The sequence below is a fragment of the Dermacentor variabilis genome, chromosome 4 (assembly GCF_050947875.1).
Source record: "Dermacentor variabilis isolate Ectoservices chromosome 4, ASM5094787v1, whole genome shotgun sequence".
NCBI lineage: Eukaryota > Metazoa > Arthropoda > Arachnida > Ixodida > Ixodidae > Dermacentor > Dermacentor variabilis.
In genome coordinates this window covers 24,018,103-24,043,283 of record NC_134571.1, presented here as the reverse complement: position 1 = coordinate 24,043,283, position 25,181 = coordinate 24,018,103, and the positions used below count along the sequence as shown (strand labels likewise).

The following is a 25,181-nucleotide window of genomic DNA, read 5'->3' as shown; positions in this document are numbered from 1 at the left end:
TAACAAGACCTCTACCATTGCGTTGCAGAGGTGCATGAAGGTGACAACAGTGTTGTAATGCCCAACTGCCATAAAAGAAGGGTACATATAAGGGAATGCTGTGCAAGCTGAAGCTGTTTTTACCTGATCCTGTTTGTATCTTGTAAGTACAGTATTGCGCCATTTTAATGTGTGTGTCATCCCCATCATGCACCAGACACAAGACAATGAAGTTTGCACAGTGTTCTCAAACTTCGCCTTTATTGCATTGCAGAACACCACAGCACTGTCATGATCTTCACGTGCAAGCATAACATCATACCCTGATTTGCAATGTTAATAGACAACAAATATGGTTTAAGTAGTGAATTGGTATAACGGTATGATGTAGGCAGATTTCAGTCGACTAGCAGTACCCGAGCGTTCTTAGTATAACTGAACAGCATTAATAGTCCATTATGATAGGCCGATGTCCTCCGTTCAGCTGTGTATCATTATATGGTTGGCATCAGACTTAACCAAAACAATGAAGACACATTTCTAGCAGCTTGACTTTAATAAATGCAGGCTGTAAGGAGTAGGCATTGAATTCTTTGGAAGGAAGACACTTTACACTACCACATTCAAAATATTCAATCCAGAATTCTCCAGCACCCTTCGCAGGAGGAGCAAAATTGTGTTAAAGGCTTGTCTTGGTCAAGTATGATGGAGGCAGTACATGTGCTTACTCAGGCATGCCAAACTGTCTATTTGTGCCAAGATCAAGTGTGAGCACATCATCTGCACGAGGAGTTTAGGCTTACCAGGTGTGTTGCTCTACGTGAATTGATAGCTCAGCTTAATACAGAGTGGGCTATACACCAGGCTTACAGCATATTGAAAAGTGCACAGTTTCGGGAATAAACATTCCCAGCTGTTCTACAGTTACATCTGTTATGGCCATTTGCCTGCAGAATTCGGAGTGTCACTGTCACTGTAAGGGTGTTGCACTAGAAGCTCCGTTGTCTAATTCTCTGTCTTGAGTCCGAAAGAAATCTATCTCATGGTTTAAGCATCTTTGTATTAAAAGAAAAGTAGGCCAACAAGTATAGGTTGAAAAGCAAACACTTTGCCACTGCTTTTGCCATAAGCAAACTTCACACAACAGATGGTGCCTCAGTGCTATTTGCACGTTGCGACACAGTTGAGGTTCGGGGGAGAGTGCTTTCTTTTGCTTCCCAAATTATTCTTGCTGCTTGGTTTGCACTATATCCTGATGCTTAAAAAATGGCGTGCAAGCACAACATTAATTATAGGCTCTGTGTTCTTTACTCACCCTGCTTGTCCGGTAACCGAAAGTGAGCAGCTTGAGTTGGCATGAGAGCACTCTTCGCAAAATTCTCCATGATCTTGGCAGCTCACGACTGAAAGTGATGCGACCTAAAATGGAAAGCATACTGCAGCATTAATTTTTGAATCTTCACAACATTTATTTAGATGCAGGTACGAGCACAATTGACATCCTTTCATTTGACCCAGCATCACATGCAAAATTGGCTTAGAGTACATGAGGTTCAAATTAGTATTCTGGAATGTGAGTTTGTTTTGGGTTTAAAGTGCTTGAAAAGAGCATCGAATTCAACTGTATCAAATTAGCCAGTGTTAAATTATCAGATGTCCACTGTTCTAGTATTCTAAGCGAGAGGCAGGGTTTAAAATCCACTCCTTTTTTAGATAAGTTTAGTAAACTTAGTGTGACTGTCCACTTAGGGGACCACAGCCCATTACTCAAAAGGCTTTTATTCACATTAGTTCAACTTACCCGGCCATTGCGAATGACAGTGACTCTGTGCCATCCACCATCAGCAACTTCTTTGTCAACAGAGACTTTGGAAATGGCTGTACGCGACCCCCCAAAGGAAAACTGTGCCTTGCCATCCACAATCTCGAGTGCCACGAAATCAGATCGGCCACCATTCTGAACACCAAAGTTGTAGGCGAGCAACGCATCCCTTTGGTTTGTGGAGAACACGATTGAAATGTCATTGGTGCTTGGCTTGAGTGAGGGGAAGGCCATGTACGAATAGGGCTGGAAGCCATAGGTGGACTTTTCGCAGTGCTTTCCAAAGTAGTTGGGCTCGCACTGGCAGTGGTAACCTGCATGAAAGAACAAACAATGGTTGCTAAGCAATGCAAACACTGGAAGACGGTCTTTTGTATGACACAACTGAATCTAGCTCTGAATTAAGTTTCTAGAACATCTTATGGGGTGAGTGGTAGTTTCTTTCTGTTTTTTTTCAGAGACAGACATTTACCTATGCACAATCTCATATAATGTGGCATTAAATCGAAAATTGAAGCTTGCATCAGCCACCAGGAGTTCAATCATGGGAGTAAGTTTGTCTCTGCATTAGATTATTGTCAAACATAATAGAGGTGGAAGTCTGATGATTGCTGTGATCAATGACTGAATTATCAATTCTGGCTAATAAAGTAAAAGAAATGTGGTTCATGCGAACCATTTTATTTGAGCAGATCGGTCAGCGAGAGCTCCACAATAATGCACATTCTACTTTGCAAGCATGCTAGCATTAATTTTTCTGAACTTCAAATTTAGTGATCTACCTCTCACGGACACTGGGCAGATGTCTTCTTCAGTAACAACAGCTGAATGGTTGAAAGTCCCTGCAGGGGCTGTATAAAATTCATATACATTTCCTTAAGGTATGTTTCATAAGTTTGCTTTGCAAATGCCTCATATATGGTTGCTCTATTTCCAAATTACCGAAAGGTACCTATTTGGCTACAACTTGACATTTGGGGCATCTACGTTACAGCAAACTTGTGACATGTGAAACAGATTTTGGAGACTCTTTTATGTCTTAGAGTGTGTCTGTGGTGGTTGTTACTGTCAAAACAAAAGAATCTCTTTGTGAGCAAGAAACAAGAAAGTGCAAACAACATATCACAAAGAGCATAATAAATTAGTGGCATGCCACAAACCTGCGGGCCCGTCACTGATGCAGGTACCCCCGTTGCGGCACCGACTTGGCCTGCACCCGTCAGCTGCCTGCTCACACAAGCTTCCTTTGAAGCCGAGCCTGCAGAGGCAGAAGAAGGAGCCACCAGGGGCCTCCCTGCAGCTGCCACCGTTTTTGCAAGGTGAGCTGGCACAGCTTTCTTGACGTGGGCTTTTGCAGCGTGGGCCTTGCCGGTCAGGTGGACATGTACACCGGAAGCCTGCTTCAATGTCCGGTTGGCAGGGTGCGCCATCCGCACATGGGTTTGGTGAGCACGGATCCAGCTGATCCTGGCACTGGTCTCCAGAAAAGCCACTGGGGCAGGAACAGGCAAACGAGCGACTTGCACGGGGTGACACAAACACGAGCTGGGGTGAATCTAGGATGAGGAGGGACGGCTGCAGGTCGAGGTAGCTGTGGCAGGTGCCACCGTGCTGACAAGGTGAGCTCACGCACGGCTCATAGCCAACTAAGATGGTCTTGGTGAGCATCCCTTGCAGGGAGTCCTTCCTGGCTTCTAGGCGCCGAACCACCTTTTCGGGGGTTACCAGTGCTCCGGATGACCTTTTCACAGCAAGGGCCAGTTGGAGCTGTCCTTGTACATCCGTCATGCTGTAGATGACTGGTGTGCCCAAACCCTGCACAAAGTGAAGTTTGTATTGATTTTAATGTAGCCGCTATTGGTTCGGCATAGTTAAATACAATTTGCTGTCACTGCGTCAAAATTGTTATCATTTCTGGGAACACTCTCCCTCCCCCCCCCCCTCCCCCAGCTCCACCCTGGTTCTTTTTTTTTCTCATTTTTTTTTCTTTCTTTATGTGAAATATTTATGAGGGTTTAGTTGAGTGAGGGTTTGGTTTAGTCTTCCGAACGGCTGATGTATCATTATTTCAATCATTTTTAAAATATGTGGCCTTAAGCCCACAATTTTTCACACAGGAACATTCCTAGGATTTATTTATTTAAAAGAAACCGCATACATGCTGTTTTGAATGACATAGGAACAGATTAATAAAATGGCTTGCGCCATCATGTTGAGGCAGCCATTCGTGAGCTTTAGCTACTGGAAATCAAACGAGGCCTGTTTATTTCTGGCACTATATAAAAATTAGGTGCTCACCTCGAGTACATGTCCCAGCAGCCCAAGGAACCGGTCGTAGGTGGAACTCAAGAAGTCGTGGGCAGACTGATTGACAATGTTCAGAGAGATGCTGTTTTCTACGGTAGCATTGTCAAAAGCCTTGAACTGCACATTCACGGTTGATGTCACATCTTGGTGATAGCCATCATTTCCACGTACAGTGAGGCTGTAGTTGCTGGGGCTGAGCAGACGAGATGCGTGGAGGTCACAGTAGCTTACAATGCTGAATATCGCATCACGACCTTGAAGGCGACACTGGTATTCACCTGTGGTGTCAGGGTCAAGGGGCCTTACATCTGCAATCTTGCCTCCTGGAAACAGATTTTGGTAGACCCAGACCATGACTGTCACCAAGCGTGGTGCCGAAGGGCTGTCATTTTTGTCAACCAGCATTATAGTAAGGGTGTGCCGTGCTCGCATGGGTGGAGTGCCACTGTCCTGTACTTCAACCAAGAGCTGTATTGATGGGGTTGCCTCTCGGTCAAGGCGCTGTGTGGTCCTTAAGAGTCCAGTGTCACGGTCGAGTTCAAACAAGCTCTTCCTGGCTCCACCAACCAGCGAGTATGTAAAGGGTGCTCCATTGGGTGCTAAGTCAGGGTCCCTGGCAGACAAGGTGATGACACTAGTGTAAGGTGGCTCATCTTCAAGCACGTATCCCAAAAGATCTGCTGGCTCAAGCTCAGGGCCATTATCATTGACATCATCCAACGTCACACGAACCACTGTTGTTCCTGTTTGCGGTGGACTTCCATGATCAATTGCAGCCACAGTCAAGGAGTAAACTGGCACTGCTTCACGATCCAAAGGCATTGAAGTTTGTAGAAGTCCTGTCTGTGCATCCACACTAAATGATTTGTTGGGGTCACCATCAACAATTGAGTAGAAAAATTGGTGGTTGTTGGGGCGCACGTCCCTGTCCACTGCAGACACTGTCAGTACTGATGAACCCACAGGGGCTGCTTCACTGAGGCGAGCTTCATACAGTGGTTGCAGAAACATTGGTGGGTCATTGCCATCCTGAATGCTTACAACAACTTGAGCTTCATCAGTATCATTGCCACGAATACTTCCTGCATTCTTAGCCATCACAGACAAAACAACTCGAGCTTGGGCTTCACGATCGAGAACACGTGCCACTGTAATTATGCCGGTACTGGGTTGAATGCGAAATCCTCTGTCATTGCTGCTTCCCACAAAAAGGAAATACACATGACCGTCAGGTCCAGAGTCCTCGTCTGTTGCTAGGACACGGCCCACTGCCGTTCCTACTACTGTCGATTCACTCACTGCAAACTGAAATACAGGTTGCACAAATCGAGGGTAGAACTCATTCTTTCCTGTGATGTGGACACGCAGCTGACAGGAGCTGTACTGCAGTGATCCAGGGTTGCTTGCCACTACTTCAAGGACATATTCGCTGGCCTGTTCATAGTCAAATGTTGTCTTTGTTGTCACTAACCCAGTCTGGCTGTCAATGGCGAAATCGGAAGAACCCACAAGAGCATACTGAATAAGTTTGTTTCGACCAGAGTCTGCATCTGTAGCTATGAGCTGTGTAACAACAGTCCCTGACAACTCATTTTCTGGCACATACGCATCAAAAATACTAGCATTGAATTCTGGAGCACAGTCATTGACATCAGTCACAATCACAGTCAATGTTGCCCAAGCACACTTGACGTTAAATGCACTGTCACAAGCGCTGACATTGAGTCGGAACTCCGGTGTACTTTCATAGTCCAAGACACGACGGATGGCCATTGCTCCAGTGTGTGGGTCCATTATGAAGCTGTCGTTGACATTTCCTGACTGAATTGAATAGCGTACCAGTCCATTCAGACCTGCAAGAACAGTGATGCTCTGTATTGTCAAGCACATAAATTATGAAGCTCACAAACCTGCCTTAATACAATAGCAATTAAGACATTACTCTACAGTTACTGTTATCACTTCCTTCTGCTATGACACTGCTCCAGCACAAAGTGCCACAATAACAAAACATATATTTCATTTAGCTCTTCCAAAGGCAACCAAAATACACCAGAATCGCTTGCCCTCTCCGCATTCAACTTTTTGAAGGCACTTTAAGGAAGACATTGAAGAACACACCGAGTTTAATTCTTGGTAAGCAAGAAATTGTATATAACAATGAAAGAGTCACCACTGGCACTTGACATGTGTTGGGAACCAGATAGGTACGCTCTTAATTGTGCAATGTTCCTCTCTGAATACCAGCCTGTTTGCCAATAATCAGCAGCACTGTGGGCTTCACTATGCCAATAATGTGCAATTCGCATGTCACAACTGGAAATGCTTGCGTCTTCTCGACCTCTTTTGTAAAAGCTTGCCTTCTCTGCAATGCAATAAGACTGTTTGGGGCTAGCTGGTTTATTACAAGAAAAACACATTAACAGTGGGAAGCGAACATGAGTGATCACGACTAGCACAGAGTTCTAGAAAGTTAGCAGTCTACAGTAGTCCTGGTCGATTGTGCTACTTTATGCTTCATGGCTAGCTTCGTGCCGTTGATTTAATTATTTTCCAACGGTACCATAAATAAAAATTGGCATGAAAATGCAGAACAGCTAAGCTGCTTCTGTCACCAGAGTTCACTAGATTGTATGAACCCAACAGTGCAAAAAACATAGAAGGTTACCTGAGTCAGCATCTGTGGCAGAAACGGTAAGCAGCTCAGAGCCAACAGGTTCATTTTCAGGGATGATAATCTGGTAGCTTAGTGCGCTGAACACTGGGTTGAACTGGTTCTCTGCTGTGATAACAATGGACACAACTGCATCAGCTGTTTTGGGCGGCACTCCTTGATCTGTAGCTTTGACCTTCAGGACAAACTTCTGGCCCTGGTATCTTGGCAATGGTTTGGCTACTGTTAACCATCCTGAAATAAAGAAATGAATACAGCGCCATGAGATTGCCGTTGCAACTAGAGGTTTGATAAATGTTTAGTATATGAAATATATAGCTGTGTTCCAATGACTGTCTCATTTGTTTATTATCTACAGAATCCTTGTCGCAAAGTTCTCATAAAATTTGGAACTGGTTTGAGATCTGCTGCTTATTCGTATAATTTGAAGTTAACATGTAACTGTAGGGATCATGAATGGCTAAAGGGAAGACAAGGCACTTCAATTTTTTTTTTCAAGCAATTTGAATAAAATTGGTGCAGTTATTGTATTTTTATGAGTTGATTTAAAAATGCAATTATTTCTTTTTGTATGACAAAATACAGAACAGGATGTTCTTTGTTTGGAACCTAATTAGCTAATTAACAGCAACTTACACAGTAATGTACAGCACACGGAATTGATTGTGAGTGTTCATAGTGCGTCATAAGCTATAAATCGTTGTTTCAGGCCATTTTGAACCAAAGTTATAGGTTGTCAAAGTTAGTCATAAAGAATGCCTATATTGACATTTTTTTTTATTATCAAGGTGGACATTTTTTGAGCTATAGCTGAGTTATAGGTGAGCTATAGGCGAGTTATAGGACAACCTATAACTTCGCTTCAAAATGGCTTGAAACAATGATCTATAGCTTATGACACACTATGAACATTCACAATCGATTCCGTTTGCAGTATATTACCATGCAAGTTGCTGTTAATTAGTTAATTAGGCTACAAACAAAAAAACATTCTGTTTTGGATATCATAAAAATATTCATTATAAAAGCAACAAAATTGCATTTTTAAATTGAGTTGGTACAAGCACATTAACTGTGCAAATTTCAGTCAAATTGTTTAAAAAAAAAGAAGAAGTTTTTGAAGTGCCTAATCCCTCCTTAATGATGTTGATTCCTCGAATTTGATTTAGGTTTTGCCGACTACAGCACCTACACTCATGGCTCTATTTTTGAGAAGCAGTTGCTCACAGTTCCCAGAAACCCTATCGTAACAAGACATTAAATTTAGTATCATAATTCCTCTCAAGCAGCAAAAGGAAATTTTAAACTACTGCTAAAGCAGGCTCTCATGCTGCCTTGCCAGCAGCCCAAATTGCCAGCTAAAGGACAAAGTTCGTGTCATTGCTGCTTACAAGCCTGTCGGGCTTATTCAGCTTATTCAGCAGTGATCAACTTGCTTTCACAAACCTGATATCAACAGTAACATATTACAGGCATCTTTGACATTCAAAAAGGTAACTTTTGTGCTCACTTTCACTCACACATTTTGACGGTGATTAAATCTAGTGTAATGAGAATGAAGGCTGCGAAAAATTCCAAACAGATGAGTTTTGATAAATGTTGATGGCTGCCAATCAAATTCACTATAAAAGAAAGGAGATGGTGATAAATGGCTGGCATATCTGAGGAAAAAGATGAAATCCAGCTGTAGGATAAGTGCTGTTGTCTCTACTTGGCAGTACTTGAACATGCTATCCCTATTTGTGATCACAACTTGTACGCAATGATGGCTAAGTCGCAAGTTTAAACTTGATTCTGACCTTCTCTAAAAGTCAGACCAGCTTTATTACTGCCTTTAACTTCAAGGCTGTTTGGTGCCAAAGGAGACCCAAATGCACCAACCCGTCTCCACTAAAGAAGAAAAGTAGCAGCTTGAACAATTACCAGATGCCCACTGTGGTAGCTCTCTGGCTATAGCCTACTGCTACTGAACACAAGGTAATAATAGGCCATGGCGACTGAATTGTGATGGAGGTGGAATGCAAGAATGCTTGTGTACTGCACGTGCAATTTGAAGAGCTCTAGGTGGCCATATAGAGGACCAAGTGCCAACAGACGAGGGATGATTGAAGAAAAGAAAACCCTTTTATGTGGCTTAATTTATCTTTTTAAGAAGATGTAGTGAAAGTGCAAGTGCGGTTGTACCTGTATGGCTATATGTGTACTGTTTTCTTTTAATAATTGTTTGGTAGTTACAAGCAGCACTGTTGTTTGTCTTTTCTTCAATCATCACTTGTCTGTTGGCACTTGGTTCTCAAGATGAATGTATGTCAACGTACCCAGGTTTCAGTTCTTTTGCCCTCCATTAAGCATTCCTTGTAGCCCACCAAGCAGCTTAAACACTCTAAATCGCCATAAATAAATAATCATAATTACCAGATGATGGATGCACATCAAGAAGACCAGTTCCGTTGCCATCAGTAATGCTGTAAACCAATTCTGCATTGATGCCTACATCTTGTTCATCCCTCGCAGTGACTTGGAGCACAGATAGTCCAACAACAGCGTTGTACGGCAGTGGTGAAAAGTATGCTGCCTTGTCAAATTTGGGCATGTGGTTGTTAGCATCAACAACATTGATGTAAATTGTAGCCTCCGATGACAGTGGTGGCTTCCCATGGTCTGTGGCCACTATGCGAAGGATGTGCTGGTTTTCTGGTGACGCCATCCCCCTTGGAGAACGTCTGTAGCGAAGTGGCTGCTTACTGAGCAGGCCACCAGAGGTAGGGTCCAAGCTGAAGAAGTCAGATGGATGTCGAAGTGCATATGTCACGGCAGCATTGGGGCCAGCTTTGTCTGCGTCCATTGCCGATACATGGCCAATGAAGGCTCCTGCCTGCTGCAGCTCAGCAAGCCTGAACCTGTACACAGGCTGCAGAAACCGTGGTGCATTATCATTCATGTCATGAAGAGAGATAGTCAGTGGTGTCTCTGCTTTCCAAGAACCATCAACAGCGGCTACCTTGAGCAGGTATTCTTCGTGCAGTTCCCTATCCAGCAGGCCTGCAACGGTCACGTTTCCTGAGTATGGGTCAATGGCAAATCGCTCGCCGGGGTTCTCTGTGAAACTGTATGTTGCATTTGCATTTTCAGCAGCGTCTCGGTCAGAAGAAGTCACTTGGATGACAAAGGATCCAATGGGAGCATTTTCAGTTACATTAACACTGAAGAGCCTGGTAAAGCGAGGTGGGTTGTCATTCTTGTCTGTCACAGTTACAACAACAGTGGCTGTGCCGGTTAAACTAGGACTCCCATGGTCACTGGCTTCCACCAGGAATTGGTAGGAGGCAATCTGCTCGCGGTCCAGGCGGGCTGTTGTGCGCAGTTCACCCGTGTTGGCATTTAGTTCAAATGGCAGTGATGCAGTGCTCTCCTTTGCTGTCATGGGTCGCAGTTTGTATCTCACTCTTCCATTTTTGTCACTGTCAGGATCACGTGCATAGAGTTTCGCAACCAGCTGACCTGGAAGTTGCTCCTCCCTTACTGAGGTATTGTACAGGTCTTGTTCAAACTCTGGAACATTGTCATTCACATCAGTCAGCTCTATGTCGATCCTTGTTGCACTGCTTAGCATTGGGTCATCACTATCACCAGCTGCCAGCCACAGTTGCATTCTGGGCATCGTTTCCAAATCAAGCACTTCACCGTGCACAACTCTGAGGTCTCCAGTCGTCGGATTTAATGCGAATGCGCCACCATTGTTTCCTCCTACAATGTGGTAGTTGATTCTGGCAGCAGGCCCAGCTTTGGGAGATGTCGCAGATATTGTCGTCAGCACTTGTCCTTTGCTTCCGATTCCACCTTCAGACAATGTAAGCCTGTTCATTGTGCCCGACTGGAACTTCGGGAACAGGTTGCCGCTGGCAATAGATGCACGAACACTGGCGCTAGACGACAGTGGAACTTTGCCTTGATCTGTGGCATGGATTTGAAAGTGGTAAGTGACATCCTTTTTCTGCCCAGCTGGCAACTTCTTGGCCAGTCGCACAATGCCCGTCTCTTGATTGATTTGGAACTTTTCCGCATCTGGTCCAGATAAGTGGAAAATCAGCCGTCCGTTTGCACCAGAGTCCATGTCTTGTGCTTGGGCGCCCAGAATAAAATGACCTGTGACATTAAAACAGTAGACATTAGCAACTTTTCACTGGCATGAAACTTTTTATAAGCAACAAGAACATTAAAATCTCATGCCTAGCTACATGCTTCTGAATTTACAAAGTACCTTCAAGATCTTTATATGGATGCTAAGGGGCTTCCTTTGCATAAATAAATTCATGAATAACGCACAATTATTTTCCAATCTGCAAAATCCTTAAAGAAGCACTTATTCTATAACTTTTGATCATTTCAGTGGGTGAGGTAAATGTCTAGCTGTGCCATAAAAGCATTGAACATTACAGCAAAGAAAAAATAATTTTCTCGATTTCATTGCTCTTCGCAAGTCCTAATTAGAAACAGTGTAACCAATAAAGGTCCAAACACAACGTTGCAAATAGACTAGGCCACATTTTGCTGCCGCCCTCTTTGTTCCTTACAGCAAGCAAATAAATGCAAAATAGAACTTGTCATTGAATATTATGTTCTTAAAGGTTGAGTTACCTTGTGTATATTTTTAATATTATAAGATTTGTGTCTTGCCTGTATCAGATGTGTCCGGAATGACGACTGTCATGTTGTTTTCGCTGAAAACTGGCCTGTTGTCATTCTCATCTGTTATAAGGACAATGATCTCTGTAGCTGCCGTGTGACGTTGTGTCAGACCGTGGTCTTCAGCGACAAGTTGAAGCACATAGCGTTCGCACTCCTCATGGTCCATAGGGGCCTGGGCTGTAATAATGCCGCTATCTGGCTCCACTCGAAACTGGCTCGCATTCTCACCACGCAGGGAATACCTGAAATCACACATATACAGGCTGTGTTAACACATCATGCAATATTAGCAGCATGTTTAGTTGTCTATACTTTAGAATTTGGCATCAGTGCAATTGAGAACTGCAACCTGTAATAGCTCTTCACACTGTTATTGTTCATCAAAAATTAGCATTCTGTGTACCGTTCTTGTTTTCTTACTAGTACATATGTAGGTACCAATATAACTGAGCAAGAATTAAACAGATTCTGTTAAATTTACCTGCGCCGTGATTTGGTAGCGATTCCTTTTGTTATGCTAATGCCTTTGGGTGCTTTTCGTGTTCGTGAGTGGCTGCATTCGATGCTCCGCCAGGGGTGGAGCATCTCTTGACCACTCACGAATGCATTAGCATCGGAAAAGGCATTGTTAGAAAATCGCGGCCCTGCTTTATATTGTTCTCCCGCTAAATACAGTTCTGCACACAGCTGACATTAAATGCCTTGGCTTACATCACAAGCTAAACATGCGTGTCATAAAACACAATCAAATAGTGTAGTAGGCACCATCATAACCTTCAGTTTCTGTCACTAACCTGATCTGGGCATTCCTTCCAGTATCGGCATCAGTGGCGGTGATGGTTGTAAGAGGTGTGTTCACTGGTTGGTTCTCGGGCAGTGTAACAATGTAGCGACTACGTCCAAACCGAGGGGCATTGTCATTGATGTCACTCACAAGAACGTTAACTGTTCCTGTTCCAGTCTGCCTTGGACTGCCTGCAATTCGATGTAAGAAATTGCATTTGTTAGAATAAATGTCAGCGATTCAATGCCATCTTCGATGCACTAGCATTTCTAGTTCCCACTCTCATTTCACGTTCTGCTCAAAAGCACATTCCCGTGCACAGCATCATTTTCAAGGCTTAGAGGGACTGGCAATTGATTTCTAAGGCTTGATGGAACATGGTTATAATGGCGCCATGTTCCATCAAGCCAGCAACCAAATAGCCCATCTAACTGCTATGATTTCTAAAGGCCTATTCCATTGTAGTGCACCAAAAAGTTTTTTATGTCAAAATATTCAGACCTAGAGCTGTTACTTTTAAAAGTGCATGAAAAATCACAGAATTTCTAAAAATCAAGTACCCAGAAGTTGGCAACACTGACTGTTAACAGTAATGATGATGGCACGCAGCAAAATGTGAGAAACTGGAAAAAAGTACAATTAAAGCATGGTAAGCAGTAGTTAAAGCAATTTTTGACAGATGGTGTAATTCCAGTCTTGTCAACTGTCTGCAATAAATAACAGGCTGCTGCAATAGCGCCTGTTGTTAATAAAAAGCTTTTTTATTGTTGATTGCAATGCATCCTGGTTCCATTTAATGGTGGCACTTTTGAACACTACACTATCGTCACCCATTATTTTTTTGATCAAGCAGACAAGATGACCAAGTAGCAGTAGATAAACCTCAAGGAAATGCAAATGGATGTGCACACGGAAGTAACATGTGATGAGTGGTTGGAGAGGGCATGGCTGAAGTAGTAGAGAAGTGGAGAAGGATAGAAGCAATAGGAGAGAGCGTAAAAGATTGTTGTTAAAGGGCAAATGGAGTTTATGCATTTGGAATGTGCTAAGCATGCTGTGCTGCTAAGTGCGCAACCATAATGTTAACTCCATCACTGTTAGTGTTAACGCATTAGGTAATGGCTCAGGAAAGATCTAAGAAATAATCCATTTTTGTTGTTTTTTTTATGGCAGAAGGTGTTCAAAGCATAGTTCGCTGCGCCCCCAATGAAGCTTGAAAGCATACAAAAGGGTCTATTGGAACAACTGCAGAGGTGCATTGGTGTTGCTCATTATGTATATAAAGCATGTGTGTGGCATGGAATTTGAAAGGTGATCTATATATTGGTGTGAAGCTGTGGTAACCATGTTAATTTGAAAGCATAAAAATGGATTGTTTAACCTGACTCAACTGATACCATCTGCTGAACCTGAGTTCAGAGCTCTCTTTTTTTGCATATAACATTGCTTTTCTTGTGTGTCAAATTGTGTATGGCATTTAAAGCACTTATAGAAATCATGATTATAGCAGCTGCAAATGCAAGATACTTTAGTCACTATAAACATCACTCCAGGGTCGCCTGAATAACTCATGAGTCGGTGAAGAGTTCCATGATGACCAAAAAATTTGGATCCTCGTGACTAATGGTCTGACAAGCTTTTACGTGACAAGATAATGCATTATGCATCTGATTTTTAGAGTATGCCTCCTGAATGTGCTACCTTAGCATCAGGATATTATGCAATATAGTGCGTTCTGTAACTATATAACAGAATGCCAGCAAATTTCACTGTGACTATGTGATTAGCACATAGTTTTGGACATTTGTTGACACTATGTAAGAATTTGCATCAGTGCAAATTGTAAGTGGTGTATATTATTAAGAGTATGTTTTGTTCTTTCAAGCAAATTATGATTGTGAGAAAACAGTTATCCCTTCATCTTACAGTCAAATGACAATTTGACATCTAAGTATCTTGCATGCATTTTGGTCAGTCAGATTGGAATAATTGTTCATGTTACAGCTGCATTTGCTGTTAATATATCTGCTAGTCTATCACATTTAATTTCTACCATATAAGGCAGAGCGGAACTCACCAGAGTCCACTGCAAGGACAGTGAGCTGGTATCGGTCCTTGACTTCTCGGTCCAGTGATTGCACGAGGGAGAGCTTACCAGTGGAGCTGTTCACACGAAACAGTCCCTGAGTGCTTTCTTCCAGGCGGTAATAGAGAGGACCACTGGGCACGTGGTCTGCATCGTGTGCACTGAGTGTGAGGAGCACCACAGGCGTAGCTGCATTTTCCACAACATGCAATTCATAAGGAGAATCCACAAATGCCGGAGCATTATCGTTCACATCTGTCACGGCTATAGTCACAGTGGCTGTGTCGAAACGCAGCTCTGTGCCTCCAGCACCAGCACAATCTTCCGCCTGGACGGTGAGCAGATATCGTGTCCGGCGCTCATAGTCAAGGGCTCGGCGTACTCGTAGCACACCAGTGTCCTGGCCGACTTCAAAGTCATGGTTCGGGTCACCCGCAATGATAGAGTAGCGCACCTGACCTGAAGCACCTTCATCTTGATCTGTGGCAGACACTTGAAGCACACTGGTTCCAAGGCTAGCATTCTCAGACACTGCCGCGCTGTACTGTCGTGGGTCAAATACAGGGCTGTTGTCATTTTCGTCAAGCAATATTACTCGTAGCCTTTGGGAGGCAGAGCGTACAGGATGACCCCGGTCTCGAGCTGTCACAAGTAGTTCATAACTGGCTCTCTGTTCCCGGTCCAAGGGACCTTTGACACGAAGTAGGCCATCGACGGGGCCCAGTGAGAAGCTGTGTTCTGGTGACAGACTGTACTCCACGTAACTGTTTCTGCCTTCATCACTGTCCACTGCTTTGACTGCCATGACGATGCTGTTTGCTGGCGCATTCTCTTGCACACTGGTCACATTTGGTGTGACAAACTCGGGCACCATGTCATTGACGTCCTTGAGCACAATGGTCACCTGGACACTGCTTGAAAGGCGGCGATGAACTTCTATGGCTTGGTCGGTTGCCCGCACAATAAGGCTGTACAGCGACTTCTTTTCTCGATCCAATGGCATACGTGTTATTATGGTCCCATTTGCTTCGATGGCTAGATGGCCATCGGGGTCGCCCTCAACTATACTGTACACGATACGTCCATTGTCACCTGCACATTAAGACAGACAGCTTAGAATGAGCACACTGAACCTCATAGCATTTGCTGCCTGAAAATTTCACATTTTAGCCACCTTAACAATGCAACAGTAGTGTTAGGGTTTTCCCTTAATATTTTCTCTAGCAATATTGCTGCTGACATGACTACTGCAATTAGCATGTGTGCTGTCTTATTGTAGACCTAAATTATATTGGCCATGACGTGTTAAAAAAAAGCATTGATAAACTGAGCTAGTGGTGATTTCCTGAGCTATCTAATGCTTCCCACCTGCAACAGGCAAGACCACAGTTGCAGCTGTTACTGTCTACAGTGAGCCCAACTCATTTGTTTACAGCAAGGCTTCTATTTGCTTACAGTTAACAGCTCCTGCTCAACACTTCATTATTGGGACGGAGTTATGGTTTCACTTACACTACTGATGCACACCTGTGCACTTACCTGAATCAAGGTCTGTAGCACTGACACGCAGTAAACTGGATCCGACTGTGACATTTTCAAACACCTCGTCACTGTAGCTCATGGGGTCGAACAAAGGTGCATTGTCATTCAAATCCATCACATTCATGTATACAGTAGCAGTTGAGGACAAGCTCGGTGTGCCAGAATCTTGCGCTTGTACAACCAACACATAGTGCTGGTGCTGAAATAAAAAAACAGATAATAAAAAGTAAGTTGATAATTCCCTATAAAAATGTTGCATAAAAAATATCCACCATATAGCTGTGCATCAGTGCTTGATGTCATTTTGTGCTGTGTTCTTCAAGGTGCTTGAAACCATCCCACATAGCGCACAACATATACATATATGCTCTAACATTTGATTTAGCTTCTACAGATTATAAGTGAAACCTTGTTACTGCGAACACCACATTAACAAACTTTTCAGGTTAACAAACTTTTCAGAAATCCTCTGCTGACTTCTTATGGTACCAATGTAAAAATATTTCATTACTACGAACTTTAGCGTACCGAACTTTTCAGAATAATGATCGTTATTCAGTTTCCGTGCCATGTTAATAGCACCTCAGTACTACGAACTAATATTCCAAAATCTGGGGATTCTTAGATTTTTGTGTATCCTTCATGGCAGCTGAAACAGTAGGCTAGCAGACGACAAGGCACAGATAGTGGTCACCGTGGTGCATGGGTTCGGAAAACATCAGATGGTACTCAATAAAAAAAAAAAACGGGATATATATATGTATATATTTCTAGTCTATTGCGGAGGTGACGACGCATTGGGTTTCGCAAGCGAATGCTCCGCCCACGTATGGTCCCTAGAATATTGCCCAGGCGAGGGTCGCCTAGCAAAGGCAGCCCGTCTCTTCGTTCTTTCGCGCTTTTGTCTGTGGCCGTACTAACTTAAGCGCGCGGTGAAATGTGACCTCCGTACTCGCGGGGATACCACACCGTCACACTTTGCACTTTCCGGACAGTGTTGTTCACGCACACATGCGCTTTGGAGCAGTTCAGGTGGCCGGCTCGAGTATGACATTTACAGTGTCCGCGGCAAGGAATGTGAAAAACAAAAAAAAAACATTGCGCTTTGTTGGGGACATGGAGCTTCCTTTTTTGTCAGTAGTTTTCTTCAGCGTCAGTGTCTGCCTTTCGCACGTCACTTTTACTTATGGTGCTTCGGTGGTGTGTGGCAGCGGAATCTACCGAAAATAGCAATGGCCGAAAAAATAGCGGGGAAATAGCGGGCTGAGAGCCAACAGCGACATTTTCATGGATAGCTCAAATGGTGATGACTTATGAACTGATGTACTGATGGGCGGAATGGTTAATTTTTGGGCTTTCACTACAATGACCTTTCAGAATAACGAAATATTTTCGGCGGTCCCATGTGATTCTTTATATAGAGATTTGACTGCTACATGCATAAAAAGCCACTAATGCCACAACTCCACCTTTTCTTTTTCTAATAAATAAATTGTAATTTTGACTGCTAATTGGAAAATGGCAGATTTTGTGTAAGCTGGCATATTCTTGAATGACTCTGGACTTAGGATAAAAACATGTGTACAGAACACACATTTTCTCTCACGTGACTGTGCATGTTTAGAAAAATGTGAGCACATGAACTTTTTATACAACCTCCTGCAATGTGGTTCCTCATTAAAATATTGATAGCCAATTATTTGCAACATTTGGTATGGTGGGAAAAGTTAATTCAGAGTCATAGAGCTGTAGTTGTGGAAAATCTCTCGAATCGTAGATCAACTAATGTGAACAATCGGCAACAATCACTGCACCACAAGCTACCATTCTACCCAGTTAAAACAAATTAAAAGTATTGAAGTTCTGTATAGGCTCGTGTAAGTGCCGCAGCCGTGCAAAGGGCCACACCCGCGACTTGTCAGCCCAAAAAGTGGGGGGAAAAAACTTTCCAACTGAGAAGCAATCGCTTTCGGTGCTCCGATGCCGAATGCATGTCGGCGAATTTTCACGTGCTGTGTACTTCCCCGTGCTGTTAATGGATGGCTAGAGCCAGGGTGTGCACAAGATCCGGGGTGTGCAAAAGTCGCCGGAAAGGTTCGGTCCTGTGCAAAAGCCGCACCTCGTCAAAATTGTGGAAAAAAATGTGCAGCCCTTACACAACCCTGTACGTATTAAGACGCAGCAGGGGGGCAAAAAATAATGACTCTGATGGCATGTGCAAGTGCATTGTTTCAAAGGGGATGCTCATGTCATCATTACGAGCTGAAAAATGGCTGCCACAGCTGAGAATCTTGCACTATGTAAGAGCAAATGTGTATGAACGCTTCTTTTACCATGCCTGCATACCTGTTCATAGTCCAAGTGCGATGTGAGCGTGAAAACGCCAGTCTGAGGGTTCAGGGAAAAGACGTCATTAGCCCAGTCACTGAGCACCGAGTAGCTGACTTGCCGGTTGAGTCCCATGTCAGTGTCCGTGGCAGACACAGCTCCAACCTGTGCACCCCTCTGTGTGTCCTCCCATAAGTCAAATGAGTAGGCAGCTTCCCCGAACAGTGGCAAGTTGTCATTTGTATCCAGTACCTGCATGAAATACCACAAGATGGCTCTCCTGAGACAACAATGTTACCATGAAGTGCATACTCAAGGTGTGGAGCAGTCTGTACAAACCCACAAACACTAATTGTTAGCGCCAATTAATGACCTTATTGTTAAGCTTATTCCTTAGGCAAACAGACAAGCAGACCAATAATGTCTGCTGTAGCCTTCCAGCTTATTCAAGACAAGAATACAACAAAAAGCTAATTTTCTGCCATACAGACTGATATTTAGATGCTACCTTCCTGGAATATTCTTATCCTTTCTTTAGACACTATCTTAAACACTTATGAATTCCAACTTAGAAAGAATGCAAATAATATTCGTTGCCTGTGCAAGATGTTTTGGAAACGTAGGTACCAAGTGTGTGCCATGCATTTTTTGCACAGGTTTATATCTCTCTGAAACAGACCAAAAACTCATCAATGAATTTTTTCGCTATTGTCCAGGTAAGATAGCGTGATTGTCCAGCATTGCTTACATGAGCAGCAGTGCATTTCCATTCAGAATCTCTCTATGTCACTGATCACAGTTGCATCATCTACAGATTCACATGGCTGGGCAACTTCGAGGCACTCACACTGCAGATGAACGAGAAGAAAGGGGGTTAACCGAGGGACCCAATATTTATTAATTATAGCATAAGAAACCAACAAACAAAGACACGAAGGACAACACAGGGTGTAATGCAAAGACGCGAGATCGTTCCCCACCTGCAGCAAGTTGTTTTTTCATCCACTTTCATTTCTATTAATTTATCATTTCTTTAATTCAATTAGTAAGTACAAGTAATTTCCCCTGTGCTGTTCTTCATGTCTTTATTGGTTGGCTTCTCAAACTGCAGATGTTTGTTTAGATAACTGAGAAATCCAACTAAACGAAGTGTGTGCAAAACTAGCTTGTGTTACTTTGACTCTAGTAAGCCAGCATATGACAGGTGAATTTTCTTTTTACCTCAACAACATTTTAAATCTAACTACATGTTACAATTGTAACTTGTCGAGCCGGATTACTCAAAAAATGCAATGTCACTTGCAAGCGAAATCGAAATGTGTAAATGACTAATTAAGAAAATTCCACTATTTAATTAACAGTATTTTGGATAACATAAGGACATATATTACAAGTCACAAATTTGAGCTAGTTATTCTCAAGTCATGTGCACTTTCAAAGAAATAATGATACTAGCAGCTGCACTAGCACTAGCAAAAACTGGCACACCGCATTCAGAATAAATACATCGCAACCGCTTGTGTGCGTGACTGTGTGTTTGCGGAGCGATGTTTTTGCGGTAGACCAACACCTACGAACGCTGCCGCGATTAAACAGCGCTTCCCCCGACGGCTTTTGCGCAAATTCGCCTCGGCAGTCGTCGTCACGAATTTCAGAGGTCAACCCTGGGAGCCAGCTTCTCCGCCAGGCACCTACCGGTTTGACGCCCGCTCGGCCGCCTTTGCCCCGCGAGTCGAGAAAGAAACGCGCACCAATACAAACCAGCGTCACGGCGCCCTCTTCCTGTGAACGGCTGTAAACACGCGTGAAGCAGCTAGCCTCGAGGCACGTGCGCGCTTGTACACCGGTCGTGGAGCCAGTTTCGGGGCTTTGTGCACGGCTCGGTCGGAGAACGCCCAGTTAGTGCGCCTACGGGACTGGAGCAATAAAACGCACACGGGATCGATTTATGGGCTCTGAAAATGAACATCGTGTTGGGACGCTCGCGCAACTCTCCAAAGAGGAGCAGCCTCTCATTTGTGCCGAGCAAAAAGGAAGGCGCGCCACCATAGCCGTTGGTAGCCACGTGACAGCCGATCGGACTGCTCTCGAACGGATCGTCGTGACCCAGAGACGATCGCCACGAGTTCGATGCCGCTTGTGCCCGTGTGGAGAGGCGAGTTGGTGGCGCTGGGTTGACAATGAATGCCGCCAGTCTAAAGACGTCGCGGAAAATGGAGCAGGACGCGTGCATTACGTCGGGCGTTTAAATGCACCGATTACTGTTTCGTTCCACTCGAACGGTTCTGGATCGTTAAGCCTAGAGAGCGCGTAATGTATAGCAGCAAACTGCAGGGTTTTAGCGGCAGCACAAAATTTTTTTGGCCGATGTTAACCCGATTTGTGAGTTAATGTGCCTAGTTTTACTGCGTACAGTTAAAGGTTTCGGTTCAGATTCTGGGCCGGAGCACCACACTACAGTGTTTTAATTAAGTTCGCAGTAGTAGTGTAGTAGTAGTAGTAGTATAAGACTTTTATTTAGCCCGAAATTACAGGCCGAGCATATAGGCCGCCTGGGCGGCCAGTCGATGATGCTATCCTTCCCCTTCAGCGCCAAGCCAGTCGGGCCAGGTGGTGATGAAAAGGGAAGTTAGTTTGTTAGTTAACCGCAATGCCGTATCGTCGCCGCTGGAGTATTCATGTTGCAGTTCATGTCTTTCTGTTCATTGTAAACCGGGTGCCCAAAGCAAAAATCTGATGTAGCCGCAGGATGGACGTTCTAGTCGCACGAACTGTGCCAAAGCCGTCACGTACGAACCGAAAACAATGTGGTGGCAGCATGAGGCGCGAGTACAAGACGACCACGTGCTGGCTAAGTCCAACGCGCTCCACGTATCGTCATCTTGCTTGACGTCAAGCAAGATGCCGGGCTTACGATAGTTGCGCACGATCGAAGACTGTTCAAGTTACTTGAGCAGTCGAATCGCAAGACTTGCCTCGATGGTGACCAAGGCCTCCTGCGACTGGACTCCGTCGGTGGCGGATACGTGGAACTGATGCTGCGCCTGCAGCTCCCGGTCGAGGGGTTCCGCCAGAACCAGGGCACCGCTGAGAGGGTCCACTTCGAAGCGGCCGCTCGAGTCCTGCAGCTGTCCGGCGATGCCGAAGCGCACGCCGCCTTCCAGGTCGGGGTCGCGCGCCTCGAGCACGGCCACCGTGGTGCCCACCGGAGTGTCCTCGGACAGGGACAGCGCGTACGGGCCGTTCTGGAACCGCGGCGGGCTGTCGTTGCGGTCCAGCACCGTCACCGTCACCTGTACAGCACAGAAGACATGGATCACGCCGGTGGTCACAGGCAAAGTCAAAAATCGCGTCTGCATATATAGAGCGCTATAATACCCACAGCAGTGGCTATGTTCCTTCGGCTTCCGAGCACGAGATTCCTGCTGCGTTCCCGTCCGCACTCCGATGGCAGCGGCCGTGTACCGATCATTGGATGCAACAAAGAAGTTAATTCGGAGAGCTCCAGTATGGCCTCTCTCAAAGTTCCCGGCTGTGTCGCTTGGAACGTTAAAAACAGGCAGGCGCTATGGATGAAATATCTCATCACTCTTCTTGCGCTCTGCAATTTTGAGAACTTTTGAGGCATAATTCAGTCAAAAAGACAATATCTTGTCTGAGCCACATCGGCGGTTGAATATTACGTACAGCATTCAATCCACCTCGCATATAGGGCATAGACAAACATGTGGGAAACATATATACCTAAACGTTGGCTGAAGTTACCACAAAACTTCTATCGCAGTAAAACGCTCGTGTACTTAGGTGCATCTTTAAAAAACTCCAGGCGGTCAACATTAATCCATACGGCGTGCATCATAATCAAATTGTGTGTTTGGCCCGTGGAACCGCAGATTTTAATTAAATCTTTTAATAGTTGATTCTGGAGTCCTGATAGCAGTGCTGGTGAGTGTTTTTGGTGAACGTGGAGCGGCTGACGCGAGAATGCGCACTTAGGAAGGTTCAGCTAGATGATGAAAAAAATTTTAAAAAAAGGCTGGCTGAGCAGCACGCCGAGTCTTCGCTATCGGGTGGAATCGATATGAGGCCCTTCGCGGGACTCTCTGGCCTGCTGCCAGCCTTTGGGCGTTCGGCTGTACCGCCCAATGTGCGGGGGCCAGAGCTGAGCTGCTTTATAGCTACACAAAGTTTTACGCGATTCAGGGTGCCGTAACGTGGCCAAGAGTCCAATCGGAAACTTGCTATGTCATGTCCAAGCGCACAGGTGTCGTGGCCTGGGTTTTTTCTTTTTTTTTTCGCGAAGCTAATGTGTTTTCTGTGTTTGTTGATACTCTCGTTGCACGAGCACTGCGCTCTGGTTGTGTAATTATTTAGTGTTTTGTTAGATGCACTTTGTAGCCCACTGCACTCAAAAGCCTTTCGCTCATTTCAGCGATTTTTTTCTCACTCGGAAATAAACACTTTACTGTTTTTGGTGCGTATCTTGGCGAGTGTTGCAGGGAAACGAAGTGACAGAATTTTCAAAACATAACGCTTCTCGCACAGATTTACTTGACCATCGCCTCTGAGATCGGGCGTCGCGGCGCGCGCTACTCAACTTCGAAGGCCATTAGAGGTTGATCGGAGATTAGTGCATCAGTAAAGGGGGATTACACTCCATGAAAACTTAAGCAAATGCGCAACCTTATAACTTTTGGGGGCTTCTAGTGCACGAAGGCCACCAAAATATCCGAAAAAGCCACGAGACCCATGACGTCACAGACGTCGCCGGCTTCGAGCCTAGGCACGAAATTCAAGAACGGAAGGTCCGACTTCATTTTCACTGCTAACAATCAGCATTATCCTGCAGATAAGTACAAATAGCTTGCTAGAATACCTTCATCAGTCTAAGCTGATGCTGATTACAGAGTCCCTTTAATAGTTCTCACATAGCGATTCGTAACAGGACTTAAACCAAGTTATGCTAGTCTGCTCGCCTCATTAGAACCGTATCACATTTTCCTTCCGCCAGAGAAGGACATACTGAGCGTTCCCCATTGTTTTCGTTCAATCCCCGGACCAGCCTTGCACGTTCTGATGTGACTGCCCGGAAGATATTTTGTGACGTCACAGTTTGAGGCGACGACTGAACAATAATTCAGTGTTTGCTATTAGACTGGAATCACGTGCAACTCAAAAGTGAATCGGCGTTTGAAATTAAACCTCTCGTAGACTTTTTTCCTGTTTGAATGGACATAACTTTTTGACGTCACTCAATGATGTACTCGCTGTCGTGGTATGGGCCACTTTCTGCTCGAATCATCTCGGACGTCCCACCAAACACGGAAGCACGGAAAGTGTAATGTATTAGCCATTCTGGCTTTGTTCAGTCCCCTTTATTTTATTTTAAAAAACTTACAAATGTTTCTTCATGTAGTGCAACGCCCCACCCCCCTCCCAAACCTTTCTTTTTTTCTCTTTTTGTGTGTGCGTGTGTGATCAATGAGTGGTTAGTACTCCCAGAAATCGATGACGTAGCAAGTAATCGGTGCGAGTTTCGCACAAGATGGCGCCAGCTGTCCTTTATTTGTGCCTTATTTTCCCGCTCACTCCTGCGTCTGATGTCGGTAAAGTGACACGTATATGACGCCTCTCTCGAGTAACCCACCGAATTAAACTGAATTACTTGTGTTCATTTTAATCAAGCAGCCATGCATGGCACGCCGGTGGACGGCACTCACGCGTGGCAATTAACCTTCGCCCCGAAACGCACTGCGCACGACGGCGCGCCCGGCGTTCGATAACGCCAGCAGGGGGGGGGGGAAAAGAAAAACAAAACAAAAGATTCCTCCACAGCCGTAATCCACGTATTCCGGGAACCGCGCAGCTATGGCGTGCGATGTGATACGCGTTGCCGTTGCCGTGCGCATATAGCGTGCTCCATTCGCTCAAGCGCGCGCACGAATGCGGTGCACGCTTTTCGAGACGAGCGTCCGCTTGCGCCTCTTCCCTTTATTTATTTTTTCTTCCTCGAAGGAAGGAAGGGAGGGGGGGGGGGAGGCGGCCAATCTCACAAAGAAAAAGTGGGGAAATATTTCGTGAAGCGGGGTCCAAGGGCGCTAGTTGCCTCTTCCTCTGGTAACCGTACTTGTTCCGGGAACGACTAGTGATGGACCGGTGCACGAGACGGCATGTGGCCTCCGAGATTGGCGCCGCGCGCATTTAGCTGTTCGGCAGTCGGGTGCGTACTACGCGACGTGATATGGCTCGTCGTTGTCGCCTTTATCGCGCGCACATGACGTGCATTCTTCACTTAAGCGTGAGGAGGAGAATTCGTTGCGAACTTCACAAAACAAAAAGTGTAAACTTCTTTTCTTTTCTTCTATTTTTTTTTTGCTTCTTTTATGCGGGAAAAAAGTAAGTATGGGGGAAGAGAGTCTGCGCTGGCTGCCTCCTCGTTCGGCGAAGCGATCGATCCTGTTCCGGTAGCACAATAAGCCGACCCTGATTCTCGCCGGTCACGAGAGCGCTTCCTCCCACGGCTTCTCTACCTCTCTCTCCACGGCCATTTTTCTTTTTCTTATCTCATCGCTCGTTCCGAGTGCTGCTTTTCATTCCTTCGTTTTAAACGCACGGGCCTCGGAGGAGTCGTCGGACGCCACTTGCGAGCCGACACCCCCTTGGGTTTCATCCATCATCATCGGCAAACGCTCGCACGTGAGAGTGATTGTCTCCTCCACTACCGTCTACAGCACCTCTTCCCTATCTCGCCGACCACTTTCTCTCCCACCAGCACTAAGCTGCTGAACCATTTGTGCACGGTGAACCGGCCTCTCGGGCATTCGCTGACAAAACGCTGCGTTCGGGAGCAACAGCACCGGGTCCCTTTCTGAATACTTCGTTCTGTCCAGTTGAAGGGCTTCCTCCAGGAGAATGTGGCTGTCTTTTGCGGTACGCTTGCACAGGTGCGGAATTCGTACAGCGGGGAACC

The 25,181-nt window shown here is 45.0% G+C and overlaps 1 protein-coding gene across 1 annotated transcript in view; it reads right to left on the bottom strand.

Annotated features, from left to right (window-relative positions):
• Positions 1 to 25,181, bottom strand: part of ft (cadherin-related tumor suppressor fat) — a 116,493-nt gene that overhangs the window by 10,033 nt on the left and 81,279 nt on the right. Inside the window, exons 5-16 of the mRNA XM_075688409.1 lie at positions 21,187 to 21,504; positions 18,230 to 18,463; positions 15,881 to 16,082; positions 14,333 to 15,433; positions 12,266 to 12,446; positions 11,460 to 11,713; positions 9,198 to 10,928; positions 6,777 to 7,016; positions 4,100 to 5,961; positions 2,962 to 3,616; positions 1,781 to 2,115; positions 1,295 to 1,398 (exon numbers count right to left, since the gene is read on the bottom strand). Of these exons, the coding sequence (XP_075544524.1) occupies positions 1,295 to 1,398; positions 1,781 to 2,115; positions 2,962 to 3,616; positions 4,100 to 5,961; positions 6,777 to 7,016; positions 9,198 to 10,928; positions 11,460 to 11,713; positions 12,266 to 12,446; positions 14,333 to 15,433; positions 15,881 to 16,082; positions 18,230 to 18,463; positions 21,187 to 21,504 (7,217 nt within the window). The remainder of the gene's footprint in view (positions 1 to 1,294; positions 1,399 to 1,780; positions 2,116 to 2,961; positions 3,617 to 4,099; positions 5,962 to 6,776; positions 7,017 to 9,197; positions 10,929 to 11,459; positions 11,714 to 12,265; positions 12,447 to 14,332; positions 15,434 to 15,880; positions 16,083 to 18,229; positions 18,464 to 21,186; positions 21,505 to 25,181) is intronic.